The sequence below is a fragment of the Kryptolebias marmoratus genome, linkage group LG3 (assembly GCF_001649575.2).
Source record: "Kryptolebias marmoratus isolate JLee-2015 linkage group LG3, ASM164957v2, whole genome shotgun sequence".
Lineage (NCBI taxonomy): Eukaryota > Metazoa > Chordata > Actinopteri > Cyprinodontiformes > Rivulidae > Kryptolebias > Kryptolebias marmoratus.
In genome coordinates, this window is record NC_051432.1 from 8,997,705 (window position 1) to 9,016,646 (window position 18,942).

The 18,942-nt window shown below is 39.3% G+C and overlaps 1 protein-coding gene across 10 annotated transcripts in view; it reads right to left on the reverse strand.

The window, feature by feature from the left end:
• Positions 1-18,942, reverse strand: part of slit2 (slit homolog 2 (Drosophila)) — a 101,030-nt gene that overhangs the window by 14,536 nt on the left and 67,552 nt on the right. For 3 of the 10 annotated variants that reach the window (XM_017407390.2, XM_017407414.2, XM_037974767.1), the window contains exons 7-24: positions 17,559-17,630; positions 17,213-17,376; positions 17,077-17,088; positions 15,759-15,897; positions 14,102-14,173; positions 13,881-13,952; positions 11,709-11,780; positions 11,297-11,440; positions 8,194-8,357; positions 7,826-7,849; positions 3,837-3,987; positions 3,638-3,712; positions 3,324-3,467; positions 2,928-3,071; positions 2,246-2,412; positions 1,986-2,118; positions 607-675; positions 227-298 (exon numbers count right to left, since the gene is read on the reverse strand). In XM_017407390.2, the coding sequence (XP_017262879.1) occupies positions 227-298; positions 607-675; positions 1,986-2,118; positions 2,246-2,412; positions 2,928-3,071; positions 3,324-3,467; positions 3,638-3,712; positions 3,837-3,987; positions 7,826-7,849; positions 8,194-8,357; positions 11,297-11,440; positions 11,709-11,780; positions 13,881-13,952; positions 14,102-14,173; positions 15,759-15,897; positions 17,077-17,088; positions 17,213-17,376; positions 17,559-17,630 (1,890 nt within the window). The remainder of the gene's footprint in view (positions 1-226; positions 299-606; positions 676-1,985; positions 2,119-2,245; positions 2,413-2,927; positions 3,072-3,323; positions 3,468-3,637; positions 3,713-3,836; positions 3,988-7,825; positions 7,850-8,193; positions 8,358-11,296; positions 11,441-11,708; positions 11,781-13,880; positions 13,953-14,101; positions 14,174-15,758; positions 15,898-17,076; positions 17,089-17,212; positions 17,377-17,558; positions 17,631-18,942) is intronic. The other 7 variants (XM_037974763.1, XM_017407423.2, XM_037974764.1 and 4 more) reach the window with 4 other exon arrangements.

Sequence of the window (18,942 nt, forward strand, 5' to 3'; positions counted from 1 at the left end):
AATCAGATTTAAAACTGTAACTGTGAGCACAAGTGATTGCATCCTGTGTTCCACTTCCTACAAGATTTAATTTAGACACTTTATTCACTTCAGACATACAGTAAATCAGAGTTTAACGTGACTCCATGATGGTTTATACAATACATTATTTGTGTATTAGCGAAACAGGAGACCTCATTGGGTTTTCTCACACACACATATGTACACACATTAGAAAGACACTCACAGGGTAAGCAGCTCGGACATGTTACTGAGGCTGTGGTTGGACAACGTGCTGATCTGGTTGTTACTCAAATCGCTGAAAAAGGAAACAACAACAGATGCATAAAACACGCTCACAAACACAGGCACACATGCATAAACAAACCCCCACACAGACTTTATGCATAACACTTGTTTGGACTGTGTTGTTCTGACATACACGCCCACATCGGGGCCAAACAAATCCGATTCAACGCAAAACTCTGACAGAACAACAATCTGTCAGTTTTAGTCTGTAAACCAGAGCAAACAAAGGCCAAGTCACGATCCTTCACAAAGGTGTGTGTTTGACTGGATTTTGGCTTTGGGATTTGTGTCCCCTGAGCTCATGTGGATTAAACTTACATGAGAGTTAGGTGTTTGTAATTGGAGAGCTCCACAGGAACCTGAGTGAAGTGGTTCCCGTCCAAATACCTGCGAGACAGACAGGAAGGGAAAGAGAACGAACACACACACACATGGAAGTGGTTCAGAAATGAAAAAAAATAAGGGTATTATGAAGAATGTAAAAGGATGATTAGAAAACAAAGAGAAAGAGAGAGGGGAAAATAAAACAACATTAAGTTTGAGCCGTGTGGGAAATTCCTCACATCCTGCCTCCTCATTAACATTACAGAGATTATAAACACTGAAGTTCAATATTCCCACAGGCGTCTCTCTCACACACACACCCTCCCACACAAACACACAAGCAAGATCACATTTCTGTCACTTTATGGCTATTAATCCAGTGTTCTAACTAATTCTTTGTTAATACTAGAGGAACAATGCTCCCTTCAGGAGAATTAAATACCTCTCACTCCGCTGCCTGATATTTAATTTAGAGCTATAGTTTTCCGATGTGCGGGTATTTTTCTGTGAGACTGAATGTGTGAGTTCAGCTGAGTCTCGGAAATTAAACCCTCCGTGAGCCTACAGGATGTGCTACTGCTCCTCCAGTGTGGTATTACGATGTTATGTTTTCATACAACTCTAACGTATTGGAAAAGGGTCAAAAAGCAAAAAGGTTTTCAGTTGTGCACGCTGAGGTTAAACAGGGAACTCTGTGCTCATTTTGGTCTCATTCCAAACTCTTTAATCCAGGACCGACTCCTGCTTTTGGACATCCCTCCCGACGAGACACACCGACTCCACTTTCCTCCCTGTTGTGGCGCCACAAGTTTTATTGTTTTCTACATAAATGTGTTTTATTATTTGGCAACACTTTTTCTGTTTAGCGACATGGGCACTAATGAGACACTAATGAAGGACTAATTGCTAACAAGTCATTATGTTGTCATAAACTCCTCATGAAAATGTTTTAAATGGCTCCTAATTAGTTAATGACAAGTTAATGGTCAATTAACTCCTGAATAATCATGAACTTCTGCCCTGATTTTATTAAAAAGATACTAATTAGGTAATGATAATCTAATTGTGAGTTACAACTGAAACAAGGATCTTTTTTTACCTGATGGATATTCTTTTTATACCTAAACTGTTATTAAATGTTCCAGTTCTAGCTAAGTAATCCTATTATTTGTCTTTAGTGGTAAACTTAATGTTGAGGTGATTGTTCAAACTTTTTTGTGGCGTTATGTCAAAAGTCAGTATTCAATGAAAATGAACAATTCTGGATTCCAGCGTTTGAAATCTACAGATTTGTAATCGATTGTAGTATTATTTTACTTCCATTTGACTAGTTTGACTGTCTTTTTGTAAAGAAAGTGATGTTAAACACTCACAGTTCAGTGGTCTCTTTGGGGAGGCCTTTGGGTAGCGTTGTGAGACCCTTGTTGCTGCAGCGGACCACAGTGTCCAGACAGGAACACTCTGCAGGACACCTCAGGACAGGAAAACAGCTGTTCTCATCGTTACCTGAAAATGATGCATACACTTTTTAAATAGAAGCTGTAATAAAGACAGAAGATGGACAGAAATGTGAAGATAAAGTAACGAAAAGATAAGAGTCAGCAACGAGCACACAAAGCACTTTTTATCTTACCGTCTTCGCAGGCAAAGTCTTGGACAGCTACATCCTGGATAGGAATCTCCTTCAAGAAATATGGACTCTGGCAGCGAGGGTTTCCGGTCACGATCCGTTTCCTCCGCAGCCAGTCACCGAGCCAGGCCAGGTGACAGTTACAGTTGAAGGGATTGGCCAGGAGATTTCTGCCGAACGAAGACAATTAACAGAAAATATTCTATGAAGTTATTGCTATGATTCATAGAGCTTTTATTTTGGTTTTGTTTTAATTTATTTAATCTGGGTCACTGATTTTGATTACTCCTGTTGTATAGATTTACTTTTTGTTCTTGCTTTGTGCTCTGTTAGCTTTACTTCCTGTTTTAGTTTGTTACATGCTGCTTCTTTTTTCACTTTTGTCCTGTCGCTTTTGGTTTCTGGGATCTTTTTGCCACTCAGCTGTAGTTCAGTTCGTCATCAGCCTGGTTTTCTCTGGTATTTGTCAGATCCTTGTCATAATTTCTCTGCTCCTATACTAGTCTTATTCAGTCTAGCTCTGTTTATTCTGCCTTCTGTAACTCCCATGGTTTGTAATAAAGCTTTTGGTTTGGCATCATCTCCTGCCTCCTTGTTCCACATTTGGGTCCTTCTCCTCCTTGCTTGCTGTGGATTGTGATACTTATGATAATCTACATTAGTTTGCCGTGTTGGTTTTACTCACAGCGTGGACAGGGAGTGCAGCGTGTCAAAGGCTCCAGGGTTCATGGAGGTGATCTGGTTGTCGTAGAGTGAAAGGAGTCGCACTGAACTCAACCCAACGAAGCTGCTGTTACTCACACAGCTGATGCGGTTACTCCTCAGCATACTTCACCCACACACACACACACACACACACACACACACACACACACACACACACACACACACACACACACACACACACACACACACACACACACACAGGTACAAATTAATAACTTAAATTTGAGTAATTTAAAGACTTTAAATCACATTTAGATAAAAATATAAAGCTTCTCAATAGTGATAGAATTCTTGTTACATATCTGTGGTATTGGTGAGTGTGTGTGTGTGTGTGTGTGTGTGTGTGTGTACCCACAGTGTGCGGAGGCCACTGAGTCCCTTTAACATATGGTGGTGCACGTTCTCCAGTTTGTTGGAGGTCAGAATCAACTCATTGACCCCCGAGGCTCCTTCAAACGTCCCCTCCTCTATGTCTGTGATGCGATTATTACTCAGGTTACTGCATGGAGCGTGAAACAGGAAGGAGAAAGGTAAGAAAGCATGAATGTTATGAACAACAGCAAGAGAAAACATGTTTACAGTTGTAGTTTTCTTTGTGTGACCTCAGTTTGACTTCCTGACAAACATCTGTCACAATTTGTTCTAATTACATTTACACGTCTGACTCACATCTTCCTCAGCTGAGGTAACTTTTTGAAGATCCCTGTCGCCTCGAGCACAGTGAATTCATTGTTGTTCAAGCGCCTAAAAACACGTTGGGGGGGGGTCAAAGATAATTAGAAAAAGACAGATTAGGCAAGAGGAGATCAAGTGTAATGTGAGGTTTCTCCTATAACACTTGTTGTAGGAGGCAAACAGAGTGACTCACAGTTCGGCTGTGTATTGAGGAATGTGATCTGGGATTTTGGTGAGTTTCTGGTTGGAGCAGTCGACCGTTGTGCCCTCGCAGCGACACTTCTCAGGGCAGGCCAAGTCGGCGAAGCAATCGCCTCCAAGCTTGCTGCGGTAATCCTCGGTACCTGGTTTTAATAACAACAGCAATGTCAATGAACACCCTCGCTGTGTGAGACTCCAACCCCAGCATTTAGTGGCACTGTTTCTAATAATAATAAAAGAAACAGTACAGGGTGTGGCATAATGGAAAAACCTCTAGATTTTGCAGAAGAAGGGCTGTGTCACTTTGGTTTAGAGTGGGGAATTATCAAAATAAACCAAAGAAGTCCAGAAGAATGTGGCTAATTATGATCATATGCAAAATTTCTCAAAATGCTGCATATGCTATTCTTGTCATTTTTGAAGTGATGATCAAAAGTTAGCAGTATATGATCGGACATCAGTCACCAAACATAGAGAGCTCTACATTAGCTGTTATTAAATCTCTACTCTTTCATTAGCCAAGCCTAGATGAAGACTTTTGCCTCTGTTTCCATCCTCTGTGCTTCATGACTAATGTCACCACTTATAAAGTACTACTGATAACTATTAGACAAAACATTACTTCAAAAATGACCAGAGTATCTGCTGACAGAAGTCACATAGGGACACAGTCTGTGAAGATCAACATACAGGACACAGACACACACATGCACCCCCAGGAGAACAACGATATCAGAGCTTTTCTGCCTGTCAGACTCAAAAGCAACTGTTCGTGTTAGAAACCACAGCACAAATAAAACAGCACCAAACATGAGATCATTGAAGAAAAATGCTCAAGCAGACGCAGGCAGTCATCTCTTCCACTGTACATGCGCGCACACACACACACACACACACACACACACACAGTTTGTGGGCAGCGACAGTTTGAGTTTGCTGCCTCTTGCGTCTCGCCCATGCTGCAGGGGTTTGCAGGGCCGTTCCATGGTGCTTGACAGAACCATGTTCCACTATAGGAACCTGGCAGCCACATGGTTAGATCAAGCACAAAGGAACAACCTGCTGACTGACTGACTGCTCCTCCACTGGAACACAGGAGGAAGAGGGGACAGAGGAGGAGGAGGGAGCAGAGGATGAAGAACAGGACAAGAAAGGGGGATTTGCTACAGAGCTTTGCAATGCTTCCATCTGTAGGAGAGGAACAATTGAAAAGATGCAAAATATGTAAGGCAAATGTAGAGAAAGAAGCGGTGATGGTAAAAAAAAGTATGAAAAATGGAGGATAAAGAGAAAAGGGACTGTAGGGCAGGAGTGTGAAAAGATGAGCAAACGTGGAGAAAAAAGGCTGAAAATGAATAAAAGTGATAAGACAATAAACTAGAGCAATAAAAAGGAAAAACAAAAACTAAAAAAAGATTTGAGATTGAAAAGTAGATACTTAAAAAAGAAAAGGAAAATATCCCAGGAAGAAAAGGATAAAAATGACCACAAAAGAAAAGGGAGAATCTGTTATGAGAAAAAAAAAATTGTAGCAAAAACAAGACAAAAAAAGAGATCAGACAAGTTGGAAAGTACAGTAAATTAATTTTAAAAAGGAGCAGAATATCTACAGACATTTAAAATCAGAAACACCAGGAGCAGCTGTTAAAGAGGAGCGGGAGGAGAGTATCAGCAGCGTTGAATACAAGAGAAGCCCTGACTTCTGGATAACACACTCGCTGACACCACACACACACACACACCTTACGGTACAAGAAAAATACAGGATCCTCCTAAATCTGATGAATATCCTGATTATTATTGGAGGTGAACAGACAGGAGGAGTCACAGAAGGGGTCAAAGGTCAGAGGCCAGCCTTGGGGTGAGGGGTGAGGGAGTCGGAGAGCCTTGTGTGTTTGTGTGTGTTTGTTACTTACAGCCAACACGGTGTACTCCTGATGGTGTGTGTTAGAAAGGCAGTAGGAGAAAGAAGAAGGGATTTGACTTGTTTGTTGTTACTTTGGAAGGGACAGGAAAAAAAAGACAAAAAAAACAGAGTGGAATAAAAAAGAAATCTGTAATTTGTGCCGAAGCTTTTGTTCTCTCCCCAAGCAGTGATTCATTTGGAGTAATGAACAGTGAGAGTCATGCTGGCATTACACGGCAGAGGAAGGACGCACCCATCAAACACACAACGCTGCCTAGTTTTCTTAAAGGGAAAGTTCACATATTTTAAAATAGGATTCTGTGAAAAGGTTATAAACTGTATCTTACCTGTTGCAGATAGCGCTTTCAGCGATCTCGTTTAGTGATCGTTTGAAGAAATAAAGTTTGATTCTAACCAGACTGATGAGCTAACAGCTAGTCTGAGCGAGGCCAAAACTAGCAGCAGCAGCTAGCTGTAGCCTTTCTTGTGTAGTCTGAAGTCTGGCTGCAACTGTGTGAATTTTGGCTGTCATAAATGTTTAATAAACGTCACACTGTGTGAGTTTGAGATTCTCAAATCTTGATAGTTGCCTGTGTCACACCTTGCAATGCGAGATTTAATATATGCCAAAATGTACAGGTTCTTCCCACAGGAGAATTGAGTTCGCCACAAAGGTCAGACAGAGTTCAGTCCAACAATAAAAGAAAATTACACACTGCCATTGATGCTCTAATTATTAGATTTGGATACTAAATAGAAAAAAAAAGTAGGAGGAAAAAGAGATGGATGTGAAGATGCTCCTGGCTGGGAGAAGGATGTGGATCGTAGCAGCGGTCAGATTGCAGAACTTTTACAGAACATTTCTGACACAGCTTGATGTTTGTCTTTAGTCATGAGAGAGCTGAAGTGGCTGTCTGTGAGTCCGTCACACTGAAAGCTCACAGATCACTGATTCAAGCTCATGACCAAAAATGTTGTTATGGTTTTTATTTTCATGACTAAAGATTTTGTTTAAAATGACTGAAAACTGTTGCTTTAAGATGGCACTGATCAGCTTTGGTCTTTGTCCTTCTCGTAGTGGTCATTAACTCATTCATCCTGTTAGAATTAGACTTTATTTATCCAAACAGAGCTATCTACAACAGGTAAGATATTGACAGTTTATAAACTTTTCACAGAAAAGATCTGAACTATCCATTTAAAGCCAGACAGCTTCAAGCTTGTTTTTGTTAGACTGCACTGAAACCACACAAAACCACACAAAGGAGCGAAACGTGTCTCAGCATCAAACTTTGGCCTGCTCTGAACACTCAAAGTGCGCGCTCCGGTGAACACAAAACAAATTAAACAGGAAGCTTTTTGAAGCACCAATCTGATCCGCAACACAAATGTTGCACCAGAAGATGTTTATTCAACTTTTCTCAGACTGAAATGTTGCTAAATTATTCAGCTTTTCCTCATATGTGGTATCTGGGCTTTGAAACCTCTGTCCCCCTGGTGAGCTTTGGCGTTAATGACTGCAGTGAACACACACACACACACCCTGCTTCCTCTGTGTGCAGCTGTGGTAATGACCGCCTTTAGCCCTGCTACTGATCTCATATGCAAGCCTGATTTGCATATTTCCCAACACCCCTCTGAGCGTGGCGACTGTGTGACCTTTTGATGTTCTGCAGTGAGAGAAAACACACACACACGTGCTCGCGGACACACTCACACATGATCTTTCGCTAAATGTGCTAAAAGCAGAGGAAGAATTGTGTAAAATATGTGGTCAGATATAGTATTATGCAGAGAGTCACACACACCGTGACCAGGTGGCAACAACTAGAGGTTATTGTAGTCATCAAAAAGCAACTGCAAAGACAGGAGTGTGAAAATCTGGTGCCTGGTTAGACATGCTGCTTTATGCATCAACTTAAACCACAAAAAGAAGGAGAAGAAAAAACCCCCCCAGTTCGGTTATTAAAAAGTGTCAGTCAAGGCAAACCACTCAAACTGCAGAGGGTGTATAAGTGCACCGTGAAATAGCCAAAAAGTGTCTCAAATACACACACGTGCTCGATGTACAATACCTGGGATGAAATACTGTTCTCTAGCTAATAGAAGGATGGAGAGCGTGAAAATGAAAATCAACAAAAAGAGGTTAGACTGGAAGAGGACACTCATGAGCTACATTTGTTTCCGTGTGTGTGTGTGAGAGTTTGTGACTGAGGCCAGAAAATGTTACATTTACCGAGTTTCTGGTTAGTAGAGAGAGGCTGAGGGAAAGTCCCAACAGGAAGACACAGAATGAAAACGCACAGGAGGAAAGTTGTTCTTTATTTTATCAATGTTTGGAGATCTGTGTGTCCGTGTTTGAAATGTGTAGTTTCAGGGCGCAGATCGGTCTGGAGATCAGGAATGTGGGTGAAATTTTGTTTGATGCGTCTGTGATTTCTACCTGAGCAGCGGAACTTCTTGCTCTTGATTTGTCCGATGCGTTTGTTGGCGAGCCGCCGGGGGCTGGTGCAGCGGGCGCCGCTCGTCTCAATGGGATTATCCTGCAGGTAGTCGGCCAGCCACTTCAGGTGGCAGTCACAGATAAACGGGTTCTGGGCTAAGTGACTGATCCACACACACACCGAGAAAAAAACCCAAAACACACAGGAGTTCTTAGAACAAAGCAAAATGAAAATGTTTTTACATTTTCAGTATTGTGTAAAAGTTTTGAATCATCCTTCCTTATTAACAGTCACTGGATGTACAGCTAGAACTGATTAACATTTGGAGCCAATTCAATTAAAGATGGCCGCCACAGCCAACTGACCTAAAAAACTACAAGAATGACATTAATTCAGTCAATTTTAAAGCTATTGAGCCAAACATAAATATGGTAGTAGCTGGGAGTCATTCACAACACACACTCTGAGATTGTGTATGATGGTATGGGTAGGTTTGACCAAAACAGATGCAGCTTCTTCATTTCTCAATATAAAATGATTTTAGTCTAAAACTCCAAAGGGTGACTCACATTCATTAAGAAATGCTATGTTTTACACTTCTTTATGTTGTGCTTCAAATTCTTCATACTTTCTTGTAAGCTTTAAAAGTGATGTTGAATGATAGCTCTTCAAACTTTTTGAAGGCCTTTAAAGTTTTCAGTGCAGTACTTGAACATTTTTGGAGAAATATTTCCTGTTAAGTTCCTTAACTCTGACTCCGACATTAGTCAGGCATAAAAAAGGCTCCTAAACTCAAGGGATGAATCAGTGTCGTGTTGACACATAACAGACAAGAACTTTTAAATGGGTTTTTAGGCACTTTGTTACCAGCAGCATGTCACAGAAACACATTTTATTCCCATTTGTTTCAAAGCATCTGTAAAATAAATAATATAAATAACTCAGTTTGACATAAAATAGTATTTTAGCACCAACAAGGTAGTTCCCAAAGAACTACTAGCTGAAAATTTGGCATACAGTAGATGATCAATTGAGAGCTTTTAAACACACTGAACAATATGCTGCCAGGTCAAAAAGTATAGTGATCTATTGATCGAGACTACAAGGCTGGTTGGAAGGCAAGTATAAAAAAATTAAAGGTGTTTTAAAACTTTTGCACAGTACTGTACACATGCTGCTCAACAACTGCTGAGCTGAATGTCTAGTGTTTTTATTGATATTTTCTCACTGACTGTAGTTCAACAAGTACAAGTACAAGAACTCTTAAAGGGAGTTCATATGTTCAAAATCAGCTGAATGGAATCAAATAAAAAGTTTTCACCAGCACTATTAGAAGCTAACATCTTCACATTAAAACACCCAGATTAATTACAGATATCAACATTAATTTATACTTTAAATGTTCCATTCAGAGTAGCAGGTCTATGAAGCATGATGCTGCTTTGCTTAAAGTCTTTTGCAAAACACAGTAGTTCTACAATTCACTTCAGCAACACTGAGATTTGCATTTTATCTCTAAGAACTTCTCTTCGGCAGCAAATCTTTCTTAGTAATCACTTTTATCCTGATGTTGGCACTAATCTGTAGAAATAATATTCTTTGAAATAGAATGAAACTGAGTATTTGTAGTCTATACTTTCGTAAATGTTATAGAAAAAAGGATCAAATTAAATGAAGGCTAGGACTGAGAGAAAAATGGTGAACCTCAAAGGTTTGTGGTTTCAGAACCATGGACAGTGCCACAAATTCATTAGTAAATAGCACTCTTTGGCTGCTGCAGACAGTTTAAGTACAAAGCAAGAGAAAAACCTTTTTAAACATGATTGTATCCAAAATGATCTTGTTTTTTTTTGTTTGTGAATTCTCTGGATTTAAAATACATTCTTGCTAACAATCTCTGACCATAATGTCTCACTGAAACCTGGCTTGATCACTGTAAGATATGTGCCTTTGTCCATTCTGCCTCCAGAAGCTCATAGAAAGCAGCAACCCAGTGGGTATAAACATGTTGGTGTATGGTTTGTGAAGGTGGTGGTGAAGAGGGAAATACTGAACCTATTGATATTATTGATCAGTGAGTGATTAGCTGTGTAGTAAGGTTTGTGTGCTGCAAAATGGATGTTGGTTTCTGAGTTTTAAAAGATAAAATTTGCCCTCAGAAACAGTATTTATCTTAGTATGAGCAACAGCATGTTGACATGGTCCAGTTAATGTATTTTAGCAGTTTCACAGCAGCAAAAGCAACAAAGCTGTTCAAGTGATTACAGTGTTTTGATATGCAGTTCTGCCCTTTAGTGTTGTTTTTAAATTGTCTGAAAAATGTCTAAAATGAAACTAATATGCCTTAAAGGAATGATGATGGGAATGACTTTCAGCTGAAACCACACAACAGTTTAGCTCAGTATCTGTAAAGTTTACTCAGTTATAGATATTTTTAAGTTGTTTGCTAAGGTTGATTAGTAGAGGTGGCCATCTTGAATTGGGTTGAATCCAAAAGGTAACTGCTTGTAAATGTTCATCCAATGATTACTTTTTTTGAGTTTTTTTAAATCCATCCAGGTCTGTGACATTTGCTAATGGACACATAAGGTTTGACTTCAACAATTAATGTTAAAGTTTTAAACAAATATACTCAGCTACTACCACACCAAATTTAAGCTTAATATCTGTAGAACTGATTGAGTTATACTTATTTTTGTCTTTGTAAAGTTCAATTAGCTGTGGCGGCCATCTTGAACCAGACTGACTCCAATACTTAATCAGTTGTAGACGTACATCCAATCATTTCCTTCTGAAAGTTTCATTAAAATAATCCAGTGGTTCATGAGATATTTTGCTAACAGACAGACAGAGTCTGGGCAATAACCAGTGGCAACATGAATTAAGACATGAAACAGAAATCCAGCTTTTGTTTCAAATAGCTTTTCTACAAACAGTATGTGAACATTTACCCTGAAAGTTTTTTCTAAAAATGTTATTGTTTACAGTAGTTCAGTTATGATGGTTTCCAGCTACAAGTTTCCCACCTTTTGATTTACCTTAATGAGTGTAATGAGTGTGCGCTCACTGAGCTGTTGTGTGTGTGTTTGTGTGTATTCGTACAGTGTTTGTATGGCTCTCAGAGAGGAGAAAGTCCCCTTGGCGATGGTTTGGAGCTTGTTGTCATACAGTGAAAGCAGGTTGAGGTTATGAAGGTCCTGAAATGCGTCCACACGCAGACATGCTATCTTATTAGCATTCAGTAACCTGAAACACAGAAGCGACAAAATAAAAGAAAGGGAGATGTTAGAAAATACATTTTTATCCTGTTGTTCTGCTACGAGTCATTCAAATGATCAGGTCAGTGATAACAACTTTCAGTCAAAATGTCTCCTTTAAGGCTATAATGTTCGAGGTAAGCACTTTTCAGAGCGAATATCAATGAGATGCAGATGTGAGGTTTTAGCCGCAGCTAACATGTGTGTGTGTGTGTGTGTGTGTGCGTGCGTGCGTGCGTGTGCGTGTGTGTACTCACAAGAGCTGCAGAGAAAATAGTCCCTCAAACAGCCCTTTGGAAATCTCGGTGATCTTGTTCCCATACAGAACCCTGCAGAGAACAAACACTACATTAATAAGTCATGAGTTCGGTCACACTTACAGCTTTATCCTGAAACACTTTAACACTCAGAATTTACTCAGAAAGTCACATCTGTACCCAAACCACATAGTTTGAATAGGACATTTCTTTCGTCACAGAGAAATAAATGTTTGTTGGGTTACTGTGCTTCACATCTCTGCCACAATGTTTACAAAGTCAGAATGATCAGTTTATTATCCACAAATGATAGTTTAGATTAATATTTGATTCAATGTTGACTACAGCTCTCTCCCAACATCTGTCACTTTTTAAAATTATTTTCAGAAGCTTCTATATGTTACTATTACAGTATTCATATTTGTTCTGTAAAACTGAATTTACTGTATGTTGGACTCTATTGGACAGCAGCTGATAAAGTTAGTTAACACTTGAGGTGTAAAGCATGCCTAGATCAAGGTTTGGTATGTATGTCGCTTTTAGGGTCACAGTTCGGTATGGGTGTGGTGCAGCAGGTAAAAGAGCTAAATGCCAAGGACTATTTTTAAAATTTATTTTTAACAGGCATTATCCTTCCCAGAAGCAGAGACAAAAAACTTAAACCACTTTTGCTAATGGGAAGGGTCTAAGAAAGCAGTCCTGTAAGGTAGGATTTGTCAACTTTCAATGTCACTGAATAATTAACAAAATACAAACATATATTTTACTGTTTTTAGATAAGATTATTTACATACTGGAGCAGCAGCAAGACAACACAGACCAGGAAAAAGGAAGATTATAATAAATATAACAGTTTTTAAAACAATAACAACAACCCCTAAAACAAACCAAAACATAAAAACACATAAAATATATATTTTAGTCATATTTTGAACTTACTTGATCCGAATTTGAACACTGGAAAGTATATATTTGACTACAGTTAGTTCATTTATACACATATATGTGTGCAGGAATGAAGCTGAGACTTTTGCACATACTTTAACCACCCACACCGGTGTTCTGTCATCTCTGCACAGAGTTAAGTTGTGTGATCAGACGATCTACAGACGTGTTTCTGATTAGATTTTACTGCACTGGGCTGAGTGGTGGCTCCTCAGAGACACTTTGTGAGGAGTGGATGCCTCATTTATGTCTCACTGACACGTTAGCAAGTGCTGTTAAGTTCATCCCCATGTGACCACACACACACAACTGATGGATCATTTACATCTTCTTTACCCCAAGCACCAGCACATGATGGATGCGCAGACAGCGTTTTCTTAATGTGTAAGCCACATTGCATGTGTTGCGTCAGCATGAATGTGTGTGTCCCGTTCTGTCTCTGGTGAATGTGTAATGAGGTGGCAGGAGCCTTCGTTCAGCAATTCAGCGTTTATGAATTATTGACTTTTGGAGAGTGGACACTTCAATCTAACTCCTTCATGGAACAACTCCACATCCCTCCTCAGCTCTTTATCAGCTCTTTTCTTTATTTTGTTTCACAAAAATTCACATGTAAAGCAGATGCTGCAACTTGAGACTCAGATGACAGGAATTTAGCTATATTATCATAAAAAATGAACATATAGAATCAATATTCTGTTGTGTTTGATGGTGAAGGTGACACAGTTAATGGGATCAGATAACACCAAACACAAAAAGATACATGGAACAGGAAACAAAGGTATTTTTGTTACACTAAGACTTTATTTATTCGGTCAAAATAAGCTGTGGTTGAACCAAGAATTTGGAGTAAAACTGTTCAAACTCAGACTGTTTTATCTGAACTGTCAGTCCTGATTGTGGCTTTTTTCTAAGATCCCTTACTTTTGAAAAAGCAGTAGGTTCAATAAAATCTACAGAAGAGACTTTATTCTGTGGCTGTAAAACAAGCCCAAACCATTGCCTTTCTACCGCTGTGCTTGGCAGCTGGTACAATGTGTTTGTGCTGATTTTCATTCTGAATGCCTGTTGCTTTCTTACAGGCATACAGCTGAAACTAGGAGAAACTGGTAAAAGCACAAAAGTCTTTCTCCAGCTCAAAACTAATTTCAAATGCTTTCAAATGCCTCATCATTTAAACCAAAATCATTTGAGTTTATATAGGACCAGTTCACAACAAATACTTACAAAGAATTAAGGGAGCGCAGACCTTGGAAGGCATCTGAGGCCAATTCTGAGATCTGGTTGTTACTCAAGTCTCTGTGAAAACAAAATAAAACAAATACAACATGCAAAAGAAAAGAGAAACAGGAATCAGAGCGGCAGCAGAGAATGAGACAAAGTCAGTGGAGAAGAGAAACACAGCAACATAACTCTTTGCAGAATAACAAATCTTTTAATCTACTCACATCCTGCGCAGCTTCTTATAAGGAGAAAAGGCCCCAGCTGGGATCACCTTGATAGCGTTCTGCTCCAGTCGTCTGGAACCAAATAAACACACAGACCACTGAGAAGAGATGCTAACTTCTCCTCTATCATGGAAATACCTCTCCTGTATTGTTCACTGCTGCTCCTTGCCGAGGAGAACGTTTCCAGATAAGGAGATTTGATGGGTTTTGTCACATTTCTCTGATCTGCTGCCTTCTTTAACATGTAAACAATCAGCTGGACCCACAAACACTTACAGAAGATATCTGGGTAGTGTCAGATTTCAACAAGTCAAACCAAAGCATGATCAGATGCTCTCTGAACATTTCGAATGTAAGAAAGGTGGTAAACGTAATTTACAAACCAGTCATTGTGAGACACTTTCTAAAGTTACATGGTTGGTTTTTCAGTTGCTGTTTTCTGCTGTCCAACTCAACTTTATTTTTCTTTCTGGTTCTTTAACGAGACAATTTCAGCAGACAGGACTTGTGATGTAATGCTCTGTATGATGTGTCTGTATCTATTCTGTATTGGCTTCAAATGTTTCAGGTGTCGGGTTAGCTAAGAAAAATCCTTTTTTTAAGGTATCAAAAGTGCCATAGTTGAATATGGCATAAGACAAGCTCTGTCCCAGTAAAAATGTTCGAAATAAAATCACTGAATGATGAATTTTCGTGATCCTTATGTTGTCATAGAAGTCGTTCTTTCTTAGATTTACTATTCTATTCCCATACAGTTTCAACTTTTAGCATTTGCTGCTGTTTAATAAAACAGTTTCATCCTTTTGCAACTTAAATGTTCCCTCAAACCAGTTGTTGCAACACCGGCCCAGAACATCCCACCCATATGCTTGAACAACTTTTGGCCCAAAATAAATAAATGAATAAACAAACTAAAACAATGAAATCCCAGGAAATGTCTATCAAACAGCATTAGGCTTGTTTTGAAATTAATTTCCCACAGTATTATTTTGTTTAAAAGCAGGGTATTGACAGTAAGTCTTTATAACACCCTGTTTTATTTACTTCACAAGGCCTTTAAGTACGATCACTTTAATCAAGCATTAGTATTAATAAGGTAATAAAGTCCTGACATATTACTGGAAGTTATTTAATTCTTGATTCAAGTGAATATTTTCACTTGTAAAAAAACAAAGGTCCTTTGAAAGAAAAATGACTTTTACCAAAGTGGAAGACTTGGATAAATGTTTCTTTGTCTCCATTAAGATTAAGTTAAAAAATTCTCTATATCTAGCTCATTTTGGGACTTTTTATCATCCTGGCTCCTAACCTTGCTTTCCTCTCGATGCACATTTTCAGGTATGGTCTTTCTTATGTCCTAAATTAATGTTTGAATTCTTTTTCGTCCTCATTCTACTCTTATTTACTTTAGCAAGAAGGCTCTGCATGAGCAAGCTTTCTCATTTCACAGACGTGTGCTTTTATTTCACTACATGAATAAAAAAAGAGGAAGTGAAATAGAAAGGTAGAGGAAGACAAAGAAAGGAAATTTACAGAGACGCAGAATGAAAGAGCAGGAGAAATATCACTGCACCTACTGTGGATACGAGTGTGTGTGTGTGTGTATGAATGCAGCGTGAAGCACCTGTGTGTGTGCGCTTTTATGTGCATGTCTTACATCTCAGTGATGGTTTCAGGCAGGTTGGTGGGTATTTCTGTCAGACCCTTTCCTCTGCAGTCCACAATGTTGTTGCTGCAGGTGCAGGACTCTGGGCACTGTAACACACTGCAGGAGGAAGATGATGGTGACTGATGACCTGCACAGACACAGGGAGCCAGTATCATCCAGTGATAATTATAGATTATCATGCTTGAGTTAGTCTCAAATGGCAACGGATGTTGAAGAACAAAAAAAAATTTTAAAAACTGCAGGCTGTTCTTAGCAAGTGAAGGACAAATCTCATTCTTGTATAGTCCTAGGATAAAAGAAAGTCCATTCTCTTTCATGGCATAATAAAAATTAGCTGGTCTTTATCAGATTCTAAAATTATTCAAATCTACCCTCAAATGTACAAAAACACACAACAAAATTCACTGTGTCGTTAACAAAACAAAACCAAAATGGAAAAGTATGTGTGTGAAAAACAAAGTATACTTTGCATTGATATAGAAGTCTTGTGCTTCATTCAGGTGAAACTTTACAAACCTCCATGTTGTTTTTAGAGAGAAGAGACTTTTTCCTGTTAAACCTTCCAACTAGCCAAACTTTGTCTAATGGTCCTGTCATGAACTTTAACCTTTAACCTGCCAACTGAGGCCTGTAGAGTCTAAAAGCTCTTGGTTTTTTTGTCATTTCTTTGAGCATTGCACAGTCTGACCTTGGGGTGAATTTGTTGGGGCATCCACTCCTGTGAAGATTGGCAGCTGTCTTAAATATTTTATACTTGTGAATAAACTTTCTCACTGTAAAATGACAGACTCCAAAACATTTGGAAATTACATTTAATCCTTTCCCACAGTGATGGGAGGCAACAGTTGCTTCTTTCAGGTCATTCCTGATATGTTTCTGTCTGGGCATTGTGTCACCACCAACCTGTATGCTCCAGAGCAGCAAAATGACAAAACTCTTGAGCTTATTGAGGTGATCGCACCGATGATGGTCAGTTAACCAAGTGTTTGATTAATAGAACCTGGTTTCTACTTTCCCCCCTAAATCCAATGGGAGGATGGATTTAGTTTTTCTTTTAATTTTACAATTTCTGCCCTGTTTTTGATAATAAATAGTGGCATAATGGAATCACTGAAGTTAGATTTAAATAAATTTAGGACTTGGTAAAGAACTGATAGTTTTTATGTTTAGATAGAAACAACTCTAAAATTGAAAGAGGATGGACTTTGTTTTTCATCAGTGTATGTCTCTCTGTTTGCCCGAGATGTATTTTTTATTTTATTTTTGGAGTTAAAGCCGAACCATGTAGAGTAAGACAAATACTTACCTTCCTCCCCATCTTGAGAAGCATGAGCAAAAGACAGTGAGAAGAAGCAAAGAAAACCAAAGAAATGGCTGCTGTTGTCAAGGAGCAAACACAGGAAGCTCACATAACGGATCTCGAAGCTGGTCAGCCGACCTACCTGTGCACACAAACTCCTTTTTCTGCACCTCAGCCACGTTGTGCCCCCTCAGGTGTGGCGGGGCCATGCATTGCGTGTAGAGACCCAAGCGGGGGCGCTGCCGCAGCCACTCGGACAACCAGGCTACGTGGCAGTCACACTGCAGGTTGTTGGAGTGTAGGCGGCTGGTCAGAAACGAGGCGGGCAGAGGGGGTAGGGGTGGGGGAAGGGAGAGGAGAAATAATAGATTTGTTGACAAGAGGAGAGAGGAGTAGAGTGGAGATCAATCTTTTAATGGCATATTAAACAGTCACAGATGAGTGGCTCCGTTTGCACTGCGGGCCAAATATGAAGTGGCGGCACTTACAAGGTCCTGAGCTTTGGCATGTGGTTGAAACTGGCCACAGACAGTCGGCTGATGTTGTTGTTGTTGAGGGTGCTGAAGAGAAAAGACACATATATATCCTGTAACATTCAGATTGTAACTTAGAATATAATGATTGGAAGACAGAAAAGAGGCAAAATACTGATGACAAACAACTTAGTGATGCAAATGTTTGCTCAGGTGGTTTTTTAGAGACATTAAAATAAGCCCCACCTCTGCAGTCATCACCTGCCTACTGCCTGCACATGCTCACCTTCACCTGCACTTAAACAGTAAGTTGCTGCATTGGCGTAATTTGTCGTGATTGCAATAATCCCAGGTCTAAATTCAGATTTTGTTTCTTTTCAGGTCCTTGTTGATCTGTCATCTTTTTTCCTGTTTTATTCTGTAGAATTACTTCCACAGTAAGCCTTGGTTTCCCATTCCATTTGTCACACCTGCCCTGGTGTCACACCTGTTCCTGTGTTTTCACAGTCTCAGTTTTCCTTTGTCCAGTTGTCAGGTCTTTGTGTTGTCATGGTCTCCTCACTGTTGCAGGTCCTGTGGTAACCTGAGTCTTGTGCATTTTACAATTAAAATGACTATTTTCATCTCCAGTAAGTCAGCTTGTGTGTCTGCATTTCAGTCCTAAAGCCTTTGACTTTCCTGGTATTGTGACATTATTTATGCAAAAAATCACAAATCTCTGTTTTAACTTAATTATTTTCACCTGCTGTTGAAGGTGTCAGGTGATAATGCTATTGCCTGTGTTTGTGTATGTTGGTGTGTGTGTGTGTTCGTTTACCTACTGAACTATCAATATATCCAATGAACCGGTGGACAGATTTTAATGAGGCTTTCAGAAAAAAAATGATAAAATGAACATCTACAGCTGATTAACTTTTGGAGTCAACCCAATTGAAGATGGTTGCCACAGCCAACTGACTTTAGGAAACACACAAATGGCTATTCTCAGTCAGCTTTACAAATATTGAGCTAAAGGTGGTGGTAGCTGAGACGAATCCGCAACACATACTCTAAGAGCTAATAAATTGTAGCTCTTGCAACATCATATGAGATCAAGTTTGACTAAAACAACAATAACCCCATCCCTTGTAATCAAAATTTTTAGGAGTAAACATAATAATAGGAATTATCTAAAACAGCTTAATTTAGCTTCAGACTTGGATTTTAATTCAGCTCATTGTTCACAGTATTCCTTCTTATTATTACACAAAGCACAAAGATAATCTTTACATGCTAACAAGCGCAAAAAAACACCCATTGAAGTCAATCCTGAAACTGTATCAAAGTGCCCTTTCCAGGAGCTGCGGAGGTAATGCAGTGTTTGAAAGGTCAACAAGGATATTAGCTGTTCCATATTCCT